This window comes from Triturus cristatus, chromosome 2_1 (genome assembly GCF_964204655.1).
Source record: "Triturus cristatus chromosome 2_1, aTriCri1.1, whole genome shotgun sequence".
Lineage (NCBI taxonomy): Eukaryota > Metazoa > Chordata > Amphibia > Caudata > Salamandridae > Triturus > Triturus cristatus.
The window spans coordinates 498,834,683-498,860,871 of NC_140581.1; the positions used below are offsets into that span (position 1 = coordinate 498,834,683).

General features: G+C 43.6%; 1 protein-coding gene across 1 annotated transcript in view; it reads left to right on the forward strand.

Moving 5' to 3' along the window:
* Positions 1-26,189, forward strand: part of SERF1A (small EDRK-rich factor 1A) — a 59,018-nt gene that overhangs the window by 6,800 nt on the left and 26,029 nt on the right. Inside the window, exon 2 of the mRNA XM_085632360.1 lies at positions 22,171-22,279. Within this exon, the coding sequence (XP_085488486.1) occupies positions 22,171-22,279 (109 nt within the window). The remainder of the gene's footprint in view (positions 1-22,170; positions 22,280-26,189) is intronic.

The window sequence follows — 26,189 nt, forward strand, 5'->3', positions numbered from 1 at the left end:
ATTTTCTATCAACTCCAAATCCTGGCCCGGCAGTCGCTGCACGGAAACCTCAGGCACGGACCTCAGCGTACTCAGCACAGAATCACGAGAACATCGAATTGCGGCAGAAAGCAGAGAACATTTATTAAGCAGTAATCCCCACCAATTGATCAGGCATAGTGCCTGCCATGACGTGGTTCGCTCGTATCACGCGAGCTTGATCACATGACGTGTCTCGTGATCGGAAAGCAGATTAAATAGCAGAACAAGGCAGGGGAAATGCTCAACTGCCTGTCAACACAAGTAAACACTGTGAAAGAAAATAAGACAGACAATATATCGGCATTATTACCCATAATAACTATAGCAGCATTTCAGATAATATAAAAATGGCTAAAAAAAACTTAAGAAATCATACAATTTGCAAATTTTATACAGGATATACTACCTCATTGCAGCAAAACACATTTTTGCAATAAAATGCAAAGAAAATTGCATGCAATCCCATGAGCATTGGATGAGATGTCAATGTAAATAAGGTGCTAGTGCATTAACTGTTCCTTAAGTTACAGACCCACTATTTTAACTAGAACAATACAATGCTAGTGCAGGAATATACAATAGAAGGACCACTGCAAGATTGTATATTTCCCTTAATATCGGGGCATATAGTAGCAAACAGCAATAAACTCACATATAAATATAAGTATATAAATAAGTGCAAATGCACTTATCTGTTCGCTAATCGATGAATTAATATATTGCATGTGCATAAATATACAATGTTCTAATGTGGGACATATGATATTAAAACACAGGATCTAAAACCGACTAACAACCTAATATATAAATACATTAAACGCTCAACATATATGGGAATTAATGATTCATTAGCAGCATTAGAAGCATAATGATGATATGTCATAAAGAGAAACTCAATAGCAACGCTTTGTTATATTAGAAGCAGAAAAATGCAGATTTTTTTTTTAAAGTGTAGAAAAGATTATGTAGAGGTGTGCAAAATATGTAATGTGCAAAATAGTAAGATTCAATAGCAGCAGCTGATACCCTAAAACTAAGCACCATACAATTCGAAAGATCGAAAAGTCTTAGAGGTCAGATTAAAAGTGAGCAGATAAATTGAATAATGATTAAAAAACACTGATATTTGAAGACGCATTCATATATAGATATGCATAAAGGATAAGAAAAGGAAACTGACAAAATGTATAAAAAATAATGCATATCTTCATTGGTATTTAATCCATTAGGCATTCTTTTATCAAGGGCTAAGATAAAATGTGTCTCCAATTGCCTCACTTTCTTTTCACTATTCCCTCCCCGGCCGGGGTTGGGAACGACACCAAGCACTGAGTAAGTAAAATCTTTCAACTTAATGTGATGTACTAGCTTGAAGTGTCGGGTAACTAGCATCAGAATTCACAATAGCCCTGATATGTTGAATACGCTTGTGTACAGGAAGTTTACTGCTTCCTATAGATGCGAGGCCACAGGTGCATCTAACAATGTATACAGCAAGTTCTGTACGACAAGTCAGGTTATCCAGAATCTCAACTTTTTTTTATCACTGAAAGCCGTCACATAATGGGCCATATTGCACGCAAAAGTGCATGCGCGGCATGAAGTGCATTTATGGAAACCCTTACTAACCAACCATGAACGTTTTGGGAGAGTTTCAGTACTCGATTTGACCAGGGCATCCCTCATTGAGGGAGCCCGTCTGAAAGTAATGTCTGGTAAAGCAGATAAAATAGACCCCAAAGTCACCTCTGTGAGCATGATAGGCCATTGGGAGTAGATATTTTTTTTACGAATCTCGTGTTCCTGTACACTGAAGATAGTTACTAATCTTATTTGCTGTTTATCTCCAATGTTATTTTCAGTGGCGGCTTCATCCACATTAATGATAGGTTCTCTAGGTTTTAACAGTTCTTCTCTTGGGCGTTTGTTCGCTTTTACCAGGGCCATAGTCAGTTGTGACATTTTGTAGCCTCTACCCAAAAATCTAGAGAGAGCCTCCTGCTGACAGATGTGTGTCATTATCTGAACTACAAATATGGCGAATCCGCTAAAATTCACCGTACGGAATGCTCTTGATCAGATGACGGGGATGAGAACTCTCCGCATGCAGTATAGAATTACCGGCAGTTTGTTTACGGTGTAATTTGGTGTGAACTGAATTGTTATCAATATATATTAGTGTCTCAAGGAATTCCACACTTGTGTCACTAATATCAGTAGTGAATTACAAATTTAACTCGTTTTGATTGATTGATGTTAACAAAATCCTGAGCCATCTCATGTGTTCCATTCCAAATTAAACAAACCTTATCTATGTAATGCCAGTAATATACAACCTGCTCATAAATCTCCGTGTGTGGCCATGAGGACACGCTCCTCCCACCAGCCATGGAGACATGAGTAGCTGGGAGAAAAACATGGCCACACCTCTAAGCTGTTTGTTAAATTGTCTGATCAAAAGAAAAATGGTTGTTATTCAAACACATTTCTGTCATTTCAATTGGTATATCGTTGTGTTCTTTCATACCAATATCCATTCTATCCAAAAAATACTTAGTAGCTGACAATCCATCCAAATGATTTATGATAGTTTTTAAGGACTCAATATCCATAAGTAAATACCCGGAATGCCGAATAACTTTATCAAGTTTGCCCAGAAAGTCCGTAGTGTCCCTGACATAAGATGGTAATGATGTTACGTGAGGTTGGAGAAAAAAAGTCTACGTATTTAGACACATTTTCAAGCAGACTTTTCTGTGCTGAGATAATTGGACGTCCAGGAATAGGAACAGTCTCTTTTATGCACCTTGGGAAGGAAATATAAAACAGGGGTAATAGGATGCTCAACTTTAAGAAACTCATATTAATTTTTAGTTTCCACTTTGACAAACCTTTGAACACTTTGTCTTGGACCAGTCGCATGTCTTGTTTAGAAGATTTTCTATAGCAGCAACCATTAGAAAGATGTCAATCAGCTTCAGCCATATATTGTTGGCGAGGCCAGAGAACTATGTTGCCCCCCCTTGGCTGACTTATTGATTATAATGTCATGGTTATTATTCAGTTTTTTAATGAAGGACTGATATTGAGCATTTTTATAAGTTTAGAAGTATAATGTTTGCTTGACATCACAGCTCTATTCAGACGCTTTAATTCCTCAACCACCCTATCGCTGAAAATATCCACCGCATCTTTGGGCATAAGGGGGAGAAATGTGGAAGCCGGTTTAAAAGGACTTGTGGCTGCTTTATTAGTTCTAATCTCCATTTCTGACATAGCTTCCTGTGTCGATAATTCAGCAGAGTCTGTGGACAGTGAGACCTAGAGATGACAACTGGTTCACTGCGTTGTTCAATACAGTATCCGAAAGGTTAATGACTGTGTAGAAGCATTCTTGGCCTTTTACCTCCAGTTCTGTCTTGGGTTCCCTCTCCTGGTAGTTTTGCCGGTGTCGGGCCCGCCTTTTCCTCCTACGTTGGTTAGTTGTTCCCCTTGCTGCGTTGGAGGTTTGCGGGGTCGCAAGGTGTACCTCCGGTCCTCCCTGATCAAATTCAGTTCTTCCCCAGGAGTGAAATTACTCTGCACTAGCAGCTGAATTCCTGAAATGCCTGGGCGTCCATCTTCGGAGTCACTATTGGATGTAAGTGATGCATTATTAGGTACACCGTCAACACCTGCAGGGCCACTTTGCACCATCTGTTGTGCCGGATTAGGTACTTTATTGGTCATTGCTTGTCGTTTATAGTTGTCAAATTTCTTTGAAAAGGTAAAGATGCGGCCAGTAGCATAGTCATTTTGATCTCTTGCAAATTGGAACACCTTGCGTGCCTTGATAGTTTCTTCGGGTTTCTTAATATGGGCATCAATTTCTGCTCTTCCTTTAGCTATTTGATCTGTCTGAGCTGTAGCATCTAATAATCCATTAATTTTCTCAATCTCTACCAAAATGCTATTCCGGTCTAACTCCGCATATTTTATTAGAATATGAATCATGTTCATAGAGGCTTGTAAGTTGTTCTCTGCCCACTCTTGTAACATAGTCGGTTTGGGATTCTCAAATGTGGGGGCGATAGGAATGCGTAAACCCCTAGGCACTCTGTTGACTTCACAATATTTGTCTAGGAATTTTTTCTCCCACCACTTTGTGAGTTAATTTTTCAAGAGTTTTTCTAATGTCCTGAGCAAAGATTTTACATCCGGATTAATGGTGCTACTTGTCGTGGCTCTTTGATCAATATTGACAGTGAGAACATTCAGAAATAGGGTCTCCGCTGCTGCTTCCCTATCATGAAGCGCGTCGCTGGATGCTATAATTAGGTGGTATAATATACGTGTCACTGCAATCAATGAAATCACATGTAGGCTGAGTTACAATCCCCGAACCCGCTAATCCAATACATCAATGTTGTAGAGGTTTCCCGTACCAGTGGTTCGTGCAGCTCAACAAGTCCTCCGACCGTGTAGATTCCGCCATCACACGGGGGCGACTGGAAAACCAAACAAAATGTTCTTTGTGGATGTGGGGGGCACGGCAGTTGCTATATATGGATGGATGGATGGATAGATAGATATATCTGTGTGTGTAAATACAACTTATGTAAGTGGCCCCAGCACTTTTATCCGTCATTTACCCACTCCAAATAATGTAATTCCTCAAGATGCCTATACTTCTATCTAATTATGTTTTAAGCAGTTTCTGTTGGTCCAAGGAAGATCTTTTGTTTTTTGTTAGTTGTAGCTTCACGTGGTGTGACACTTGGCATGCCCGTCTTTTTGTCCTCTAGAATTCTTTTCCAAAACTCTAACCGTGCACTGAAATATTGGGCCCAGTTGGTTGCTTCACCTAAACATGCTCAAACTATAGCAGAGGACTTTTTCTTCTTTTAAAAGAATACAGTTCTTTTGGACTTGGAATTTTTTGTCATGTAATATGTAAGTGTACTTGGTGTGCGTTCAGCCAATGCAGGACTGTTAAGATGGCGTGACACGGTCGACTTGGGATTAGTATGTCGCACCGCAACTAATTAAAAAAAAAAAAAAAAAATCAGTTTATGCTGCTAAATTCATGCTTATTTTTACTCTGCTGCATGTGGTTATCTTCTTTGGGAAAGTTTAAAGTAGCTGCTAAGGATGAAGAAGTACACAACCTTCTATCAAGCAGTGACATACTAGAATGGTAGTCATGCAACAGGCACTTGTTAATGAAAATAGTGCTTCTGTGAGCCAAGAGACTACATTCAGTAGTAGTTGCTATACTCTTACTCCATGATGAGTCTTGTTTGACCTGGAACTTTCTGGCCCATAATATTTCGCTGCCTGGGTTTGCTGACAGCCAATGTAAAATAGCTGGAGTTGGTTCTAAAGTGTCAGCATTTGGCCCATCTACTTAATTTGCATTAACCGTAACAAGGGCTTTGAGGCAGATACAGTTTTTTTTAAAATCTTTTATCTGTTCATGCTGATAATACGATGCTCGCATATTGCTGATATTGGGCTGATTGAAAGCATGATTTCTAGTATTGGTTGTATATGTTTATATTCTTTGCTGTGGTGTTTCAGTAGTTGAGTGAATAAGAGGTATCGGTTTGTGTGTCTTCCGATGAGACATACAGCCTGAAATCAAGCCACTCTCCAGAGACAGACTTAACTTCCTCCTCATTAAGTACCTTTGAATAGTATGTAACACGCTCTTTCAGGTCTTGATCTCCAAAACTTCTAATCTTTTATACAGAGTCTGGCCACAAAGTAACAGCCAAAATGCCAGTAATGTGTTTCAGAGACATACCATTTATGAAACAAAGCATTATTTATTAATTCAACTTTGTCTTCCTTAGCAGTAATTTCACCCAAGCACCCTGGTCTCCCGGGCTTTGCCGGTGGTGTTAGTAGGGCACCTGCAAAATTGTTCTCTTCTAAAGAGCAAGTTAGATTATTGGTGCCTTAACTGGTTTTATTTTAATCTGTATTAGCTGCTGCTGACGCACCTCAATTCTCCCACAACCTTGAACATAAGATGGTTTTCCTTTTGACTTAAAAACTTGCTGAAGATTCAGGACAATCAAAATATAAGAAATTGCTCTCATTTCAAGCTGTGAAGCAACCCCATGGCTTTGTGGAATATTCATCAGTACCAATAGTAAGGTGCTCAAGATGAAGTACTGTAGACTCCAGTTTGAATTGAGCGCTCGCTGACTTGCTACCCATCTAGTTTGTAATCCACCAAAATGTTTTAACTGATCTTCAAGATTGCCAGCAATCTCTTTAAGTTTCCTTCTCCGCTTAAGTGAATAATGAAAAATGTCCTAGCTATCGTAACAGAAAGTTTCAATTCTATTAAGGACTTGGAGGCGAGGACTAAGCCTTCTTTCTTCACTTTATTTTTATAGCAGCCCACTTCAAAGATAAACAAAACCTATGTTTCTCAGGAACACTTGGGAAAATGTAGTGTAGAAAAAACATAGCAACATCCAATTAGGACAGTCCAACAAAGTTCAATCAGGAGGCCCATGGCCTCAACATAGTCCTCTCTCACTGGCCCTTTGCCCTCTTTTATCACGTGGAGTCAGCCGTTGGATCACCTTCATGAATCCTGTTTATTTGTGTCAGATCCTACAAGACAGAGTACATTGTTACTACCTGAGCACAAACAACACTACTGCGAACCAAAAGCAGTGAAAGCAGTTAATGTGCAGTAGAACAAACATGTCAAACCAAAAACACTTTATAGGCAAGCAAGGTTACTTACTCTTATACGGGGAGGGTTGTCCTCCTCTGGAATTTCTAGGGTGGGATAATCCTAGCCTCTGAGTCCTTAATAGAATTGAAACTTTCCATTACGATAGCTAGGAAATTTTTCTTTCTATGTCCGGACTGGAGGCGAGGATTGTGCTAGTTTAAAGCTTACAAATAAGAAAGGAAGGTGCACTCTATTGCGAGTCATACAAAACCAATACTTGTAGTAGAAATAGTTTTCTTCTTTTATTTGTCGTGTTGATAAAAACACAGGCACACAGCCAACGCGTTTCGTTCCCTTGTGCCTTGGGAACTTCGTCAGGGCTTACTACAGGTATCAAGAGTGTTCAAACCAACTCAAATTAAGATAACTAATCAGTGGATTCACAGGAATCTAGGCTGATATTCAGTCGCAAGTACATATACCTACTAAGAATTATAAGTTATGACTTCAATGTTTTCAAAAACAAACAAGCAAAGGTGGAGAAGTCTCCAAACAGTGTCTCTATTCAGTTGTCTGTACACGAAGCTGCTTCGTTATCTTAATTTGGGTTGGTTTGAACACTCTTGATACCTGTACTAATCCCGGCTTCCTGCATCACCCATCTAGCGATGGTAGGTGACGAAACTGCCTGAAAAGGCTTACGGAGTGCAATGAGGAGCTGGCGTTCCCCTGGAGGACGCAACTCCTCAGTCATTTCTTCATATGCCTTGAGGCATCTGACAACACACAGTTTTGGGGAGTGTGGAAATTCCGGGTAGGAGATAATAGTGTGGCACTTCGTTCTGCTGTGGAGGGTAAACGTCACTCCATTAGGGGTAAACATCCTATTTGTGATGTCCAAAGCTCTGACATCCGAGACACGATGACGGGAAATGAGGCAAAGGAGCATAGCCAGCTTGGCCAACAACTCTTTTTCCTAGAGAGAAAACTGTTCGGCTGCCAGGAAAGAAACCATTTGAGGACCTGGTTCACATCTGGAGGTAAAGAGAGCCTAATACCACATAGCAATCTGCAAACCAGCGAGTGTTTGTCCAGTCGCTTCATTAATCTGTATATGCCTGGAAGAAATGGCTGACCGAAAGGTGTTTATTGACCTGTAGGCCACACCACTGGAAGCTAGCTGAGCCAGGAAGTTCAAGACCTGCACTACATCTGCGACGAGGGGATCAAGGCCCTGCCGGATACACCAACTGGACCATCTGCCCCAAGCGGATCTGTATCTCTTGACAGTACTGTCTGCCCAAGCCTTGGACATGAAGGTTTCAGCCTCTTGCGAAAGGCCTGGGACCTCCCATTGTCCCTTGAAATCCGCCACGCCATGAGTGACGAGTTCGCTTGCACTAGAGGATGCGGAGCCTTGTCGGGACTAGAGAGGAGAGTCCGAAACTGGGGGAGTAGGATTGGAGAATCCCAGGAAAGTTCCAGAAGAACTTGCCGACCTTCAAAGGGGGTAATCCTGACCAAGTCTGCCCGCTGGTGCCGGACCTGAGCTGACGTTCTCGTCATCATTGCGAAGGGAGGAAAAGCTTACCCCTTCTTAGAGCTCCACTCCTGGCCACTGCCAGCTGAAGAAGTGGGGAAGTTGATGGTCCAGCCTTGAGGCAAAACAGTCCACTGAGCAAGGACCCCAGCGGTCGTTCAATACTGCAAGGATTTCTGGGTTGAGCTTCCAGAGACTGGAATCTCTGAAGTTGTGGGACAAAGTCTGCTCCCTGGTTCTCCCGTCCAGGCAAGTATTCCGCCGTGACTGAAACTTGGCTGTTCGGGCAGTATCACCAGAAACTCGCGGCGAGGTCCGAAAGTCCTCTGGACCGGGTGCCTCCTAAGTGATTTATATAGCGGACCGTTTTAGATGTTGTCCATCTTCAGAGGGACGCATGAATGGACAGTCTCTCTCATCCAACAATGAACTGTGAAAGAGCCCACCAGAAATTCCAAACAATTGATGTGCAACTTCTGTTCTTCTGGAGACCACAGTCCTCCCATAGAGAGAGCGCCGCTTCTGGCACCCCAGCCTGACCTGCTGGTGTCTGAATCGATGACCAGATCCGGTGCCGATCCGAAAATTGCTTGGCCGTTGCAGGCCTCCATGTGGTCTAACCACCACTGGATCTCCTCTCGACCTTCGCTGGAGAGAAAAACCTTGTGGGAGTAGAGATATTCCTTGCGAAGGTAGTATGCCATCAGGCGCTATAGAGCCTGATAGTGGAGCGATCCTGGGAAGATGGCATGAATCGATGCAGAGAGAAGACCCACCACCCGAGCCAGTTGGCAGAGAGACAATTGCTGCCTGGTGAGGGTGTGTCTTGGCTCGTGCCGGTTCTTTACCACTTTCCTGCAAGGGAGGCTTGGGTTGTAAGAGGTGGAGTCTATTACGAACCCCAAAAAGGTCACAGACTGTGAGAGCTTTAAGAGCGACTTTGTCTCATTGCCTACAAAGCCTAAGCTCTGAAGTAGATCCACTGCCATTTGGACGACAGTTGGAGTGGGTAAGAGCGCATTAGAAGCAGGTCTTCCAGATACACAATCATCCGTGTGCCTCGAGCCCTCAGGAACTCCACCAATGGCTTCAGGACCTTGGTGAAGCACCAAGGCTCCGAGGACAGGCCGAATGGAAGAGCGGTAAACTTGTACGTCTGACAACACCAAATGAACTGGAGTAAACGCCGGTGAGGTGGGAAAATCTGGATCACCAGATAGGCGTCCTTGAGATCTAGGCACACAATCCAATCCAGGGGTTGTAAGACATCCCTGAGGAGGTGAATACCTTCCATTTTGAAGTGGCGGTAGACAAGCCACTCATTGAACTCTGCATAGGTTTATCACCGGCCTCCGACCCTATCGGTCTTGTCGACCAACAATGTATTGCTGATAAACCCCCTGGGGTGTAGTGAGGAAAGGGAAATGGCGCCCTTGTTGAGGAGGGATGAGACTTCCTCGTCTACCAGGGCGGCTTCTTGGCGTGAAAATTGAATGGGACGGGGTCTGGTCCGTTGGGAGGGATCCCCAAGATAATCTATGTGGAAACCCTGCACTGTCTGAAGGACCCACGCATCTCTTGTGATGGAAATCCAAGCCTGGAAAAAATTCGCCAGGCGGCCCCCTATTTTTAGTTGGGAAGAGGGGAGAACACTTACTGGGGCTTGAGGAGGATGCTGCTCCTCTGAATCCCCTGCCACAATGTCCTCTTGCCTGCCATGACCTATCGATTTCCCTTCTTGGGATCTGTGATGAACTTCTGCAAGAAGGTGGCCATGCGCGGGACAATCTTGGGGTAAGTGCCACCTTCCCTTCAAGGGACGGGCGTGGGCAATCTACCTGGAGTCAATTACGGGCCTCTTTCTCCAGCAGCCTGCGAATGTGCCCCGCCACATAATTGGAGTCCTTGTCATCCGTAGCCCATTCGATGGAGCGTGAATGAATGTCATCAGGATCAAGCATATCCGATGAGCTCTGGGTGGTGTGGGAAGGGTGAGAAGGAAGGCATGGTCTGGATGGGCCAGGCTCATGATCTGCATCTCCTGCAGCACTGCGATTAGAGTTGGGCTCAACTGGCGGGAGTTAGGAGCATTCTCTGCAGGCAAGACATGCTGTCTAGAAAAGACTGCTTGAGCCTGTCAAAGGCCTCTAAATCCACCCCAAGTTGCAGGACCGTTTGGGTGGAGGAGGTGCTGGTTTTCCCTTGTTTTGGTACTCTGCAGGACCGAAGGGGGGGGGGGGGGGTGCTACAGGCGTGGTGGGTTGGGGATTTAGCCTATCAAAGGCCTGGGCAATCTGGTGGGAGAGTCTTTCCTCTAACGGAGTCATGGCCTCCGCCAATGGGCGGTAAATTGAGGTGTCCACACTCTAAAAGTCATCACCCCAAGGGAGGTCCGCTAGAGGGTTATTATGTCTTGGCAATCCTTTTGGTAGTCCATGCTGCGCATAGGTGTATTAGCAGGTCAGAGAGAGTGTCTGGGTGTCAGAACACCAGGCTTTAGGACAGCTGTTATGGTTAACAGAGCTGGGTGGCCGCCTACTCTTTAATTCGAGTACCTTGCTAATTTAGGGGGGTTTCTAGCCCCGGGACACTCACACTGGTGCAATTTATATTTGGAAAATTGGATTAATCCCCGACGCTGGGGAGCCGGCCTGGAAAGTGTCCCCTCAGGCCTCTGGGGCCTCTGCAAATACTGACCCAAACATCGGCGTCGGGAGAAAAAATACAGACCCTGTTCCCAAGCTCAAGCCGGGCAGCAGAGCGTTAATCAGTGATTACGATCGGCTGCTAGGAGAGCGGCGCAATCTGAATATAGAGCCAGCAAGGTGTTCGCCTTAGGCCGACAGCTCGGGGGGAAATGCGCGCGCTGACTAGAATTCCCCAGAGAGAATCTCTAAGGTATTCAAGTCTGTGCGTTCCCATCCCGCGCTGCCTCCCACACCCTCTAGCAATGGGTGGTCTGCTCCACGAGCAGCACCAGTACCAGCCGCGTAGAAGCGAGGGCAACCTTGCAGACTAATTGGAATTAAACGCGAGCGTTAGAAAAACACAAATTAAGAAATAAGAGCGAGCACTAACAAAGACATAAGCGCTTAACAAAAAAACAGCGGGCAGCTGAAGTAACGAACGCGGTGGCGCCTAATAGCATTCTAAATGAGGAACAATACAATCCTAAACTGCACCAAGACAGTTAAAATCAAGGGCACTTATTTCGGCTGCGTAGCAGCGAAGAAAGAGGGCGAAGGGCCAGTAAGAAAGGACTATGTTGAAGCTATGGACCACCTGATTGGACTTGTTGGACTGTCCTAATTGGATGTTGCTATGTTTTTTTCTACATTACATTTTCCAAAGTGTTTATCGGAAACATCGTTTTTGTTTATCTTTGAAGTGGGCTGCTATAAAAAATAAAGTTAAGAAAGAAGGCATAATCCTTGTCTCCAGTCCGGACATAGAATTCAGTTTGAAACCTCCTTTGCGTTCCTCTTCAAATCTGACCCCATCTGCCCTTTATTTACATCACACATGGCAAGTTCTAGATTGTGAGCTACACAGTCCACAACCATAGTGTGATTAAAGTTTGTTCCATCCTTGATTTGTAGACCCTTCATCCAGTAGCTGCTTCACAGCTCCATATTTACTGCCCAGGTTCATAGCGGCACCGTCAGTACTCATTACAATTTACTTCTGACCAAGAATGCCAGTGATGCATCCACACTTTTGAGACCACTTAATATGGCATCTCTCGCTCCTGATGCTTTGGAGCTTTTCATTTTGACAATTTGACACGGGTGTTATAAGGATGCTTTCACAAACTTATCGTACATATAGAAAGACGGTCTTGTTCTATTATTCCCTTTTGAGTTGATCCATCTAACATGCATGCAACATAGAAGGCAGTATTTAAGAGAATATTGAAGTGCCCAATATTTTTTCATGCATTTTTGTGACAGATTTCACTATACATGTCTACTTGGGCCAGTGTTTTAATAAAGCACAAATTTGAGCTGATCGCAATATGTATTTTTAACGTGATTTTCTCTTGTGGCATTCTAAGGTACCCCTTTTGAATGTTAGTTACTCCAACATACAGCGAAGACTTAGTAACTGTATGGTTAGGAAAGCGCTGCTCTGCGAGGCATGCTGTATTTGAGTATGGCCTTGAAGCTCCGCCCATATTTTTCTTCGACTTGTCGTCCTTTGTAAATGCTTGCTGCTGATTCATTCATAGGCTTGTTAGTCCCGACTTGGTACCGCCGTGTCTTCATTTGTAACCTCCCATGGGGACTGGCCCTTTTACTTCTGATTTTACATGGTATGTCTTATTTAGTCAGAGAGCACTATTTTCTTTAATGCGTTTCTCCTACTGCAGGCCTGACATGCTTTTCCTGCAACATTAAGCAATTTCACTTTCCAAGCAGCCCAGGACAATGGCTGCTGCTTCTTTGAAATGAAATAGGTCTTGCATTTACAAGAGTTTGAGCTATTTGCATTGTAAATGACAATGCCTTTTATTGGTGTAAATTATCAAAACCGATAAAAGGCATTCTCATTTACAATGCCAATAGCTTAAACTCTCGTGAATGTGAGACCTATTGCTTTGCAAATGCTTGTCTTCAACTGCTCTCCTCTAGGCCAACATCTCAAGTTTCCCTTTCTTCAGACATTGTTAATATTAACTCCCTTTGCCATACACTTTGGTTGTGGTGAATTTCTTTTCATGACTTCCCTTTACAAACTACTAAATTCTCTCCTGCATTTTGCAGTGAAGTTTTATCTCAAATGGTTCTTCCTGACTTTAATCTAGTTTGCCATTGCTGTTGCACCCTTGCTGTTGTCTGCCTTGTCCGCACTAAATAGCCAGCACTGATGCTATTCTATGCTTCAGAAACTTGCAAAGCAAAAATATTTGCAACTAATTCAGTATCATGTGTAAAGTGTAGATACGACTAACTTTGAAAGGCACAACAAATCTGCTCTCAATAATAAGTTTTATAGCTCCAAGTACTCCCTGCAGAGATTGAAATGTATGTGTAGCTCACCTGTGGCATATCATACCAAACTCTTTTTCATTCAAGAGGTTGATGAAAGTGGCTTTTAGTGCTTGCTTTAGTACCTGTCTGACACTTCTAGTAAATTAGGTTTCTATTGCCACATTTAATGGTACTCAACTTGCTAGTACTTGAATGGAAATCTGTGAAGACATGAAAAGTGGACTCTGACAGTGTGTGGTGTTTTTCTTAATATATAGAAACACTCCTGCAAAGAAATTGCTAACATGGACAAATGTAGCAGAAAATCTCTCTTGGTTTACTTACTGATGGAGACTTCTAGCTGCAGATTCCTTACCTAAGAATAATCTCCAGGCGTGGTGGTGGTCGGCTCCACGTGGGATCTGCAGTGGAAGGGACATGAGCTTGTGCCTTCATAGACATCAAGCCAGGACGCTGACATTGGTTATTTTCTTCCCATGCTGTCCAATGCAGAATCGGCTAAAAACTTATTTTTAAAAAAAATGTAGCGCTTTGAATTTGCTGTGGTTCCTTTTATCCCTCTGTTTTTGGCCAGTCACATGCCCTTGCACCACCCACACAACTGAGGGATCATTTTACTCAGGACAACAAGTGGAACGCTGAGTGGTAGGACATTTGTGCCTGCATAGTGATCCTGCGCAAAAATGTGTGTAAACAGTAAATTTTAGGTCTCGCCTGGCGAATGCAGCGCATGCGCGCTGTCGCCTCGGCGAGACTATTGTTGTCGGTTTGGTGCCCAAAGGGAGACAACCCATGTGCGCCTGGACAGGCGATGTGCATGTCTCTCGTTGAGCACAACCCTTCTGCCCCACTCCTTAATGGCGATAGCTTGATTATTTTTGCAGGGTGAAAGTTGATGTGCACGTGGCATGGAGATGTGTCTTAATACGTGCCTCGTCACCTCTGAATTCTGAAGAACTGCTCTATGTTCCTGGATTCCCTAAGTGGCAACTCCTGTGATCCTGTGCTAATGACATCCTCTTTGTGAGCCTCATTCACCTTAAACCGTCCCTTTAGGACGCCTAGGGACGGAATAATTGCTGCAGAGAAACGCCGTGGAAATAATTCTATAAAATGAGCGTTCTCTTCATCGGGGAAACAATAGGAAAGACATGAAGGCAAAGATACTTGAACCCGGGATCCCTGGGGCACCTACCTTGTGTGGCCAAGATGTGCTCTTGAGCACTGCATCGCCATTTGGACCGGCTGCCATCTGAGTACAGTGTGCAAAAAATGGGAAGGAAGTCTAAACCTCCAGACAAGAAGTACAAAAAAATCTGGTGGGCTGGCAGGCCAAGTTCACAAGGCGTGACGTGTGAAGCACATAGAGCTGCTGTGCATGAGTCACGCAGAGTCTGTGAGCTGAGCGACCTGCAGCTGGGAAAGGGTGTGCTGAGCAAGTACAACACGCTGCAGGGAGCAGGGAAGTACCCGTTCCACACTGGGCTAGTATCAAGGACTCCGGAGCTGCGTCACACTAACTGCAACCTATCACATGCATGGCGTGTAGAGGAAAACCACAATGTACCTCGGGGAACTGCATGGAGGACAGCGTGCGCGCAGCCACTTTACTAGACGAAGATGTCATCCACTCACACACTGTTGGTGCAGAGTTAATATACTGCCTTCTCTCCCACCCCCCTCCCCCCCCCCCCCCCCTTTACTAGACGAAGATGTCATCTTTGCACACATTGCGTGGTGCTGTTAATATATTGCCTTTTCTGTTACAGCGCAGTGTGTACACTGGGGAGGAAGGGTAAAACACCTTGTGCACAGGTAGCAGTAGGTATGAACCACAAACCCGGAACGCTGTATAGTGTATATGGCATGCCACAAGACGTTGCAGCAGATTTGAGCATTTGTGAAAATAATTCATCTTTGCAACATTGAGTGCCCGCATAACCCGTTCCTGTCAAGGCTGCGACCGTGCGAACGGATGGAAGTGGCCACTCTGCCAATCCTGAAAGGTGGCGTGGGCTGTAAGTCGAGAGGGATGGTATGTGAGGGAGAAATGGCATTTTAGCAAAGCTAGTAGCCCCTTTCAGATGGTATGAAGTGCGGATACAGCTAACTGCAAAGGCCTTTAACAGTCGGGGGCAGAGCTAGCTACCTTTAGTCCAGAACTTGCACCCCCTGATGACAATATTACCAAGTCTGCATCCACAACTGCAGTATAAATGCAGTTAGTCAAGAACCTGAAGGCAGCAGAGAATCTCCAGGTGTTGCAGTGTCCAGGGGCATTCTGCAGCAGTCTCGCGGCTGCATGCTCCGCTTCGGGAAATAAAGCATCTGCAGTGAATGCGAAACATTAGAGATCTGCTATAGCTGGGCTCGAATACGAGTGTCCTGTAACATTCGCTTCAGAGCGTGTCCTTGAACAGTCGGCGGCAGCAGGCCACGCAGTACTTAGTGTAGACTCAGTTCTTGCTTCATACAGGTAATGTAACAGCTGCATGCAATATAATGGCAAAACCAAAGGAAATGATGGACGGAGTGTTGAACATTGCAAGCACTCACCCCCAGTCAACTGATCTGGGTTTAATCCATCACCGTTCTTTAGCCCACTCTGCCACCCCAGTTCAGACATGGCCAAATGCAAATCAGTCTGACCCTGTGCCTCATGGGAACAGTCCAGCCCGAACTGCCAAGCCATGTCTTCCCTGGACCGGAAACAAGCTTCCTAGGACCGGTTTCTGGTTGCAAGCAATATAATGGCTTCAGCTCCTGGTGCGGGGGGTGGGGGGAAGCTTAAAAACTGCCGCTCTTGTTACTGGGTGGCAGCATAAAGGCTCCGTAAAGCTAAGAAGGGGCCATGTCACTACTGCAGTCAACCTAGATGCTGCAGTTCACTTTGTAGCCAGTCTACAATCTGCGGGTCTTGCTTGAGATATCTGGAAGTTTCCTGAAGGAACAACAGATTGACAATGAACCCTACCTGTGTGAGATGCTGCTGCAATGTGAACTCTCCTAGAGGGCTAAGACCTCTTAACAGTAGTTGCTGCACACGTCAGACAATACGCAGTAATGTGCGATAATATCCAGCATAGGTAAATACTTATAAGGTTCCAAAGGCGTGACCGATTGCGTTGTAAATGCTTCCCCCCCCCCCCCCAGCTAAATTTAAGGTTTGCAGGGGATTCTGGGTAGGAAAACAATGGGGGATCCATAGAAGCCATACCTCCTTGGTCTCCCCCAGGTGTCTAGTTTGCAGAAATGGGTGGGTTTGGTAGATTTCCCTAGCTGGCTGCCGAGCCCGGGGCCAAAAACCCAGGTGAGCTGTTTGGTTATAGGTAATTTTGATGTCTCCGCAATACGTTTTGGGTCCTTCCTTGCCTGTCGCTGGTACTTGTGCCACCCACACGAGTGACGTGCCACTTTTATTGGGAAACCTGATGGAACGGTGGGTGGTAGGAATAATAAGGTAATCTGTTCTGGCAAAAGCATTTGCCACCATTGGACCTCCTCACCCCCTCACCTCCCATTTAATTATCCTGCAAAACCACAAGTTATCTCAACTGTCTGCATAACCCCTTTACATCTGAGCAGTTTATAGTTTCTCGTAGCCAGCTTAGTTATCTATAGCAGGCTTATGATTATATAGCCAGCCCCCAACTTTGGGTTATAATCTTATCAATCAGAAATCGTTTTGACTAATGTTGTGGCTACATACGCATATATCACAAACCCACCTTTCTTTGCCCATGAGTGTTAATTCATCTCCAACAACTCTAGCTTCATAAATTACAAACCAGCATGCACCATTTGAATGCATAGATCGCTGGCACATATGCTTAAATCATTAAGGCTGCAAGCATACCTTTTTAAATGATCTTTAAAAACTGTGTTTTAAAAACGAACCGTGCACAACTCCCTATAAGACACTTCTCTGAAGCATTTTCTAAAGGCAATAAGACTGCCATGATAGCAGCACAAACTGTTCCTCAACATTCTTGCAATATATGCACAAGCCCTGCCACGAGAGTCCACCCTCCTTTCTTCTGATTATAGATATATATATATATATATATATATATATATATATATATATATAATAGATTGTCCACCAAGAGCTTTTGAAAGCGCAAACTCGGCAAGCTGAACCTTTCGGTTGTTTTTTCAAGGCAAGAGCTGGCGCTGATATTCCTTGGATTAATTTTTCTTAGACCGGACGCGTTTCAAGGCTGCTGCCTTTCATCAGAGGTCGCTTAGTAAAAGACTCGTGCAGGCAGTTCTGGTTGCCTTTATTGGTTAAGTTCATGCCACACCCTCAGTGGGCTGTTCGATGTTCTGTAGTGCATGCTGGCTTTAGTAGTCCCATCCAGCAAACTGCGGTCAAAACGGCTCGTTCTGATTTCTGGGGCCCACTACGGGTGAATAATGCTTACAAATTACGACACGATAGCAGGACCTACTATAGGTGTGACTCTTTTTAGGTCTCGACCTTGCTATCGCGTAAGCGATCGCAAAGCGAGACTATAGAAAGCGGGTTTGAAAAGTGCTCCCAAAAAGCGGATTGCATGGCTAGCACGCGCACAATCACGCGCATCGTGCCGCCATGCAATCCGCTTTTTAGGAGCACTTCAAAGGGTCCGCTCCCCCTCCTGGAATGCGCTCCCCCGCCCCCAAGCGCGCACGCGCGCCACGCTCCGTCAGGCTTGTTTTGCTATTACAGCGTTTAGCTTCAACAATGGCTGACACGCCTTTTGTTTTCCCCGTCTTCCTCATTCGTGTAATGAGGAGCAAGAACAAGCGGCAGCGCTTGTTGTGCCTCCGCTCCGCTCAAGGAATATCAGCGCCAGCTCTTGCCTTGGAAAAAAACAACCGAAAAGTTCAGCTTGCCGAGTGTGCACTTTCAAAAGCTCTTGGGCATTTGGTGGAATATATATATATATATGTATTCGGCTGTCAAAACGCGTCATGCTGGGCACTTGCTGTCGATGATACTGCTGAAATCTATCCAATAAACCGCACGAGATCAACTAAAACACGCTGTGGTCCGTACCTGTTTGTTGGGGGATCCCGGGCAGAACAGGACTGTGGAAATCCATATATTTAACCTTACCCCTTGTTCTTCATGATCTGGAATTGAATACTTTAAATCATTCCATTATTGAAGGTAGTCTGGGGACAACAGGGCTTCAGAAACGCAGGCAAATCATTGCAAAACTGTATACCTTTCCCTCTAGGAATTGTGCTACTTTTCTGTATAGTTGGTGCGAGTTTTAAGGCGTCTTTCTACCAAAATCTGAGTGTTGGGATTTCATGTGGAGCAAAGAGATTTGGTTGTTGAGGGATCTGTATTATTTTCAAATATTGGGTATAGTACTTTTGTATGTGATTTTCTAATTTATGGGAAGACAGAGAAGATCTGGTAAAGCTGCAGATTCCATCTTGGTGATTGGGATTGACCAATGAGGATCCACATGGGCAGATTAGGTCCATATGTCTGCTTTGTGGCTCTGTGGGGAATGGGCAGTGGCAATAGGAGTTCACCCTCCGAGACCAACGTGCTAAGAGTACTTTGACTTGGTTTATGCCCATTTTATGTTGCAATATGCACATGCTGTACCAGTGCTACGTCAGACACTGTCTGGTTTTAAATGGTGATCTTGGTTACCATTGAGTCCTGGGAGTGGCAAGGAGCATTTCTCGACTGACTGTTTCGCTATATGAGGAAGGGGCAAAGGACAGAATTTTTTGGGACTTGATGGGAATTCAACTATCCCTCTTTTATGCCTCTGAAGGAGGAGACGCTTGCAGTTTGACAGGGCTTTAAACGACCAGTGGGCAATGTCTAAATCTTCAGCCCTAATTCCTTGGACTCGCAAAACAAATTAGATTTAGCAAAGCACCTCAAACTTCTTTGACCATTTGGTAGCACCTATCTTTGCTACGGTTCATCTCCTACTGAAAGAATGGCTTTGTCACTGCAGTCATGGGCTTTCCTGGATGGCAGAAAGTGATGGAGATTGTCCTTTCCCAGGTGGTTGCATTAGAGACCTGCCTTTAAAATTTGTCATGCCTATTTCCCAGAGCAAGCTTGTTTGGAGAGCAACACTTTGCTGGCTATCTCTGGAAACTCCATATTCAAGAGCACTTTGGTTGAGAGCGTATGTAAATGAGAGGTAAACTGGCCCACATGCCACCTGTATGATTCTTTACAGGCTGGGGCCTCTGTTCTAAAAACAACACATAAATACAAGGCCAACAGCTCAAACTCCCGTAAATGCGAGACCTATTGTATTGCAAATGCTTGTTCTGATAATATGCTATGGGAGGAACTGCAACATGAGCGGCCAAAGAGCACTTTACAATATGTTACTTTATTGCTAGAATGGTGCAAACATAAACTGATTTATATTTACTGTGCGACTTTTTCAGAAAACAACTTAATCATACTCAAGACAACCCTACAAGTCATAAAACACTTGCTAAAAAGCAGTTTGTTACAAACTAAACAAGTGATTTTTAAATGGCAATAGCCATCAAGGTATGTTGAAATCCTTGTTAAAAGAGGTGTTGGAAACCTGTGGCTTGCTGGTGGTTTTATGCTGCACCAAATGGCAACAGAGGAAAATAAAAGCAAAATGGGACATACACCTAAACAGGAAAACGGGCAGCGAATTTAACCGCATGTAGCAAGACAACCTAAAAACACATACAAGTGCTGCAAGTAAATAAAAAAGGCCAATACTGAAAGAAGGACACTACCATAAAACAAAACATTCCTTTCAGAAGGAAATGCATGACCAGAAAGTTAATCCAGCACTCCCTGCTTAATCAGAAGCCAGCAGTTAAAACTGACAATGAAGCCAACGAATGGTAGGCATTGTGGTGGCCCTATGACTCCTGTATGGAAACAAAATGTCTCACAAGCAACAGCGCATGCACTGCCTCAGGCAAGATCTTAAAACGGTAGGCAATTGTGTGATGTGAAGGGGGAAGTGGTGAGGACATACCTGCTTTTCTCGGGCATGAAAATGTGCTTATATCATTGGCCATGCCAGTAGGTCTCGCCTATAAGAGCTGTTCGCTTTGGCAATGATTTGTTGCCATGCTCTACAGCAGCGTAGCCAACAAATTATTGTTAAAACGCTCTTGACGCAGCCAGCACAGCCTGCCTTTTTTAATCTATAAATATTTTTAACTGCACTTCCCTATCTTCTCTTGTTGGTTCTCTTAAACCACCCCTGCACATCCTTCTTTACCATTTGTCCTACCTCTGTGTTGCTTTGTCCCATAACAAGTGGGGGTAGTGAGTTAGGGGAAGAGGCAACAGAGTGAAGGTGAAGGAGAGAAGACCGGGGGGGGGGGACAGGCAAGAGTGGATGGGAAGGGAGAGTGGATTGGTTAGAGGCAGCAGGGAGGGAGGGTGGAAGAGAATGGCAGGTGGGGGAGAAGGCAGGTAAGAGAGACTGTGGAAACCTAGATAATTAATAGGCTGAGGGAGGCACCTGGACAAAAAGAGGCTGGCGAGGGTTAGGTTGGAGCCCATGGGCGATGGAGTGGGAGAAGCACATGATCAAAGAAGGGTGAGTGGGAGGGGCTTGGGGAAGCAGACTGATGTCTGAGGATGGGTGGACAGTAGAGGAATGGGGGAGGAACAGGGCAAAAAGTACATATGAGACTGCTGAAAACACACACTCCCAGACTGCTTGAAAAGAAAGTATTGCCTAAGAAAGCAAGACACTGTTATGTGTCCATGTTCCAGAGGGGAGAGACACAAGAAGTGAAAGCTGACAAATAACCAAGCAAATGAGTAAGCAGTGGGCGGTCTCTGAGCCCACTGTAATGTAACAAAAGATCTTGCAAGAGACTGCAAGACGCAAAAATGGCTGCATGTCACAATACATACATGTCACAGAGCACACATGCCCATGATGAATGCATACACATGGGTGTCCATCTTGGAATGGGTTTTGTTCACTGGCGGCTCCTCCCCTATGGCAAAGGGGCATCGCGTCCCCCCACCCCCATCCCCAGCAGCGGCAAAAATTGAATAATATAATGATGATAAACCTGGTTTATTATCATTTCATTTTTCTCTCCCAAGCAAGTCTTGGGGGTGGAGCCATCGCGGGGAGGGGGGAGCAGTTGGCGGGAGAGTGGTGGGCACTTTGGTCAGTGCGCATGACTGTTTAGCCGGCTGTATCTGACCTGCCAATGCTTCACGCACACTGAAGCTCTCTCCAACACCAGCTGCATTGCTGGGTTGGAGAGAGCAAGTACAGGCTCCCAGTCTTACTGAGAGCGCAAATCCTTGGCGCTCAGGCCAATCCTGACGCTGCTCTCCTGAATCAGAGTAGTGTCCGGATTGGCTGCAAGGGATTCTGGGAGTCTATGCTCGTTAGAAGAGCGTTGATGGTGCTGGACTGACAGGTAATTTATTTTTATATTTTACTATTCGTCCATCTACCCCCACCACTCGGCACAGGGACCTGCTACTACTGATCTTCTTCGAGAGAAATCCATTCCAAGATTGCCGACATGGGCCTACATGTGAACATGTATCAGAAGCATGCGTTCAAATGCAACTGCTGTTAAAAATCATAAACCATGCGCCAGATGCTCAGTCTTTAAGGGCCAAGACCTGCATTTGCAAATACTAGTTGATGTTGTAAGCGGTGAGGTGAGTGGTGAGTTAATGGTTGAGTAGCGAGTTAATGGTTGAGAAGCTTACTAGAATTGTTGAATTCAGTCAAAAACTACTGAATACTATCCATAACTTCACTTTCAACTTTTTTAGGTGACCATATATGTTCTAAAGTCTTACGAGGGCACTTATAAGTGAATAATTTGCCATGCCTATGTTTATCTTTTTCAGAGTCTTAAGAAAGCTTCCAAAACCGGTTCTTCAGTAGCTTAACTTGTAGTTTTGCTTATTTGATATCTGCATTTTGCAGGTGGAAACCAGCGTGAACTCGCCAGACAAAAAAACTTGAAGAAAACCCAGGAGACCAACAAAGGAAAAAGGAAAGACGATCGTTTGTCTGCGGTTCAACAAAAGCAGAGGTATCTGACATGAAGGGTTTAAAGGCTGTATTTAGTGGTTGTGCTGGGATTGATCCCTTGTTATGTATCGGAAAATTGGAAGGCTTGGTTTGTAGTTCATAGTTAACTGTGATGTCCGTTTGAAAATCTGTTTGTTCTGTGACAAAGCTGGGTAGTTGAGGCTTGTCTCTTTACATCTTTATTGTCAGAAATAAGCACTGAATCATACACATCAGTGAAATCATAGAGCACTTTTACAAGAATTAATATAACCAACTTTTTTTTTTACTTGTCTCCAGTGAACATTTGTAGATTTTTTTTTTTCTTTCATTTAAAAAAAAAAGTAGAAATGGAGTCATAGGGATAACCCTAAGGGGTTTTAAACACGTTACATAAAAATGGCCCTCACACGTTCGCATCTACCTTTCCTTACCAGGAGAGCAAGCAGCTAACCTCAGTGGGTGAAGGATTTGTATCTACTTAGCCACAGCCAGGAAGGCCAGAAGCACAACTTCAAAAAGATATGGCAAGCTTTTATTTTGATGACTAAACAACCAACCCCACCAAGTAACTGAGCAAGGAAATTAATTTACTGGGAGCCACCAGATAAGGAAATTAGTTTACCAAAAGCCACTCGCTGCTATTTTTTTTTCTTTTGCTCTACGAACATTGCTCAAAGCTATCCTGGAGTTAAACAATCTGATGCCAACAGATTCACTTGAGAGGGCTTTCATAGGTCCGTTTGTTTCTATTTTGCACCTGGAGAATGCTTCCATAAAGTAGGCCCCAGTTCGTTCAGCTATGTCACAATTAATATCTCGCACTCCCCTTTTCCAAGAAAAGAGAGAATTAATGGAAAATGTACTAGGCTACCCTCCTCTTTGAATGCTACAATCCCCAAAAATATATATTCGTGTACGCTAATTTCAGTTAACAAAGGTCCACCCCAGACGTGGATTGTATTGTAGATTTTACATAGTGTTTATTTACCCATGTTAATGCGTCGGTCGATTGCATGATTTTCCTTGGACCCCAGAATTTGCAGTGGTAATAGGTGTTAGTTAGTTGTCTGTTATACAGCATTATTAGAGTTTACCAATTAGCTGTATGCAATTTCTAGGCTAGAGGAAACTTTAATTGTTGTTGCTGCCACTGCTTATTTGAATATTTAATTGCTTTTCTAATAGTCTCTGATTAAAGGAATGGGTGGAATGCATATTATTCAAATGTTTGGATGATATATTGCATTGTTATCAGATTGCAGTAGTGTGGAGAGTTCAATCAAACTTACTTTAAATCATGCTTGTACCGACTGGGTCTGAGAGTCTGGAGGGAAAAATTCATGATTTAGTTTGTAGGTCTGGCAGAATAGGAGTGCTTGGATACAGTTAGTTGGGGTATGAAGTAAATAAGCTTCTTTTTTCTTTCCCCCATCTCCATTGATGGGTGTGAAGCATGAATGCATGTTTATTAGTACAGTTGTTACTAATAACTTTTTATCTGGACAAATTTTTTTATATATTTTTACCCATCTGGCTTTATCGCTGGCTATGCCTAAACAGTGCTGCTTGTGTTGCTGCCTTATACTAGATCCCCCAAGTAAGCACTTTCCTTATTTCTGCATGAGTGAGGGAAGGAAAACGGCTTCCTGTACACATATAAGCTAAAAAAGGCTTTGTGCTTTAAATAGTATCTAGTAATCACTGAACTCCTTTTATTCGGTGTATTCCACAGCAAAAAAAAAAAAGGAGGTTCTACTTTAGCAGTGTTTAAGAAGGACTTTTAACTTGTTTCATTCCCAAAACATAATTATGCAGTTCATCATGCCTAAATTATTTCTAATAGCACCTACCATACTCGCAGAATTTCTGTTGTAGGTATCCTGATTAGATGGTTGATTTATTCTCACTCCTTGTGATATAACCTTACATCAAAGCTACCCTTGCACCTGTCTAAAGAATGAACTTGTGACCAGGGGGCAAAGACGTAAACCATATCAGACGTCTGTATGTGTGTGTGTGTGTGTATGTATGTATGTATATTTATATATAACGTCCAGCCTCCCTTTTACTAAAAAAAGAGTGTGACACAGCTCCGAGGGAAAACAGCGGATTTATTGATTTTTCTGCGCTGGCACTGCAATCTCCCTGAAACGCTGGGCAGACGCGTTTCAGCCTAGGTGGCCTCATCAGTGCCCGTTTCAGCTGCCTCACTGTTCCTGTGGGGTCCCTTAAGTCGATGTAGAAGACGGTGGCCACTGCTACTCACGTGGTCACTTGCCCCTCCTTTGCCTCACAGATGTAAGGCACCTCGCGCTTCCTGCAACACCAATTCATGCTGGGCAACTTGAGTCCTCCCGTTGGAACCCTTACAGTGAGGGGGTTACCAAAGCAGCAAGTGATCCCTCCAAACCTTGTTAGACTGTGGTCCCACGCCACAGTAGCCGGAATGCATGTAAACACACATAGATAAAGATATATGAATGTTTTTTTTTTATTATTAATATTATTTTTTTACACTCCGGTGCTCGCGATGATATCTGACTGATTGCACATTTCAGGTGGAAACTAAATGTGCGAGCAGTACCCACATGCACAGGACTATAGACCTGGTAAATGGATCCCACACTCATTTCTTGGAAGGATGTTGGGTAAACTAGATTTTTTCCCAGTCTTGTAGGCTTTATTGGAATGTAGCTCGGAAGCAACAGGATGGTTAGGATCCTTCCTAGAGAATAGATCACACTGTCAATCTGAGCACTTATTGACCATAACCACCACCCACATAGTGATCTGGAGCTCTCACTGGTTGTTAAGTTGTTGTTATTAATATTATATATATAATATTTATTTTGTTCATGGGGTAGTGGTGCCCTTAAGGAGATAAAAAAATTATATAGTCCAATGTGTACTATCATTGTATGACAGTAGTGCTCTTCTTATTGTCTTCTTGATTGTTCTTTTGTTCAGTTGTACAATTCTTTTGTCTTAGCCAACACGTGTTTGGTCGCACAGAAAGGAAAATTGTCCGGCGACTTCCTCGGGGCTAAGAAGTGTACAATACTTAAGAGATCCTTTGTAATGTGGTGTATTGTATATGTATATATTGCATAAGCCCATATTTGTGACTGTAGCATTTCTTTGAACATTTTAGTCCGCAATCACAAAGTGTTCCATTAGTGGAAACATAATTCTAATTAAATATGAGTTCTATATATTCAGGTAGACATTTCTTCTGACACTGTTTATAATTGAAGGTTATAGGTATTGTATGTCTACGGTATTCAACACTTTCTCACATGTGTTTTGGCTAAGGGTGAAGATATATAACCAACATTATATGGAATTTTATGGGCGATACAATATAAGATTTGTTTATATGAAATTTTAAGATCAGATTTCCTCATTCTGAGATGATAGATGCTAATGTGTAATTACATAGAACCGACATGTAATTAGAATCAATCACATTTTACATTTCTGTGCGACGAAATACGTGTTGGCTAAGGCAAAAGAATTGTATAACTGAACAAAACAACAATAAATACCATAATAAGAAGAGGACTACTGTCATAGAATGATTGCTATTTGATATGCGTGTGTGCTGGGGAAATGTTGTGGTTGTGAAGATAGCCTGCCTTTCCATTCCCCTGACTTTGTTAGGTGACATAATTACACCATGAAGAAGTCCTATTTGTCAATGAATGGTATATAAATGCAGTCTGTTGGCTCATTTGATGATGGATTAGCAGCATCCAAGAGTCCAAAGAGAGAACCAGGAGTGTTCCTTGAGGGGCACTGGTCAGAAATCTGTGTAAATGATCATATGCCCACCCCTAGAGCTTCGACTGCTCACAAAGCTCCAACTATGGCAAATTATTTTTATTAGTTGGAGGGCAACAATGTATCCTTGTTCCACTGAGAACATTTAA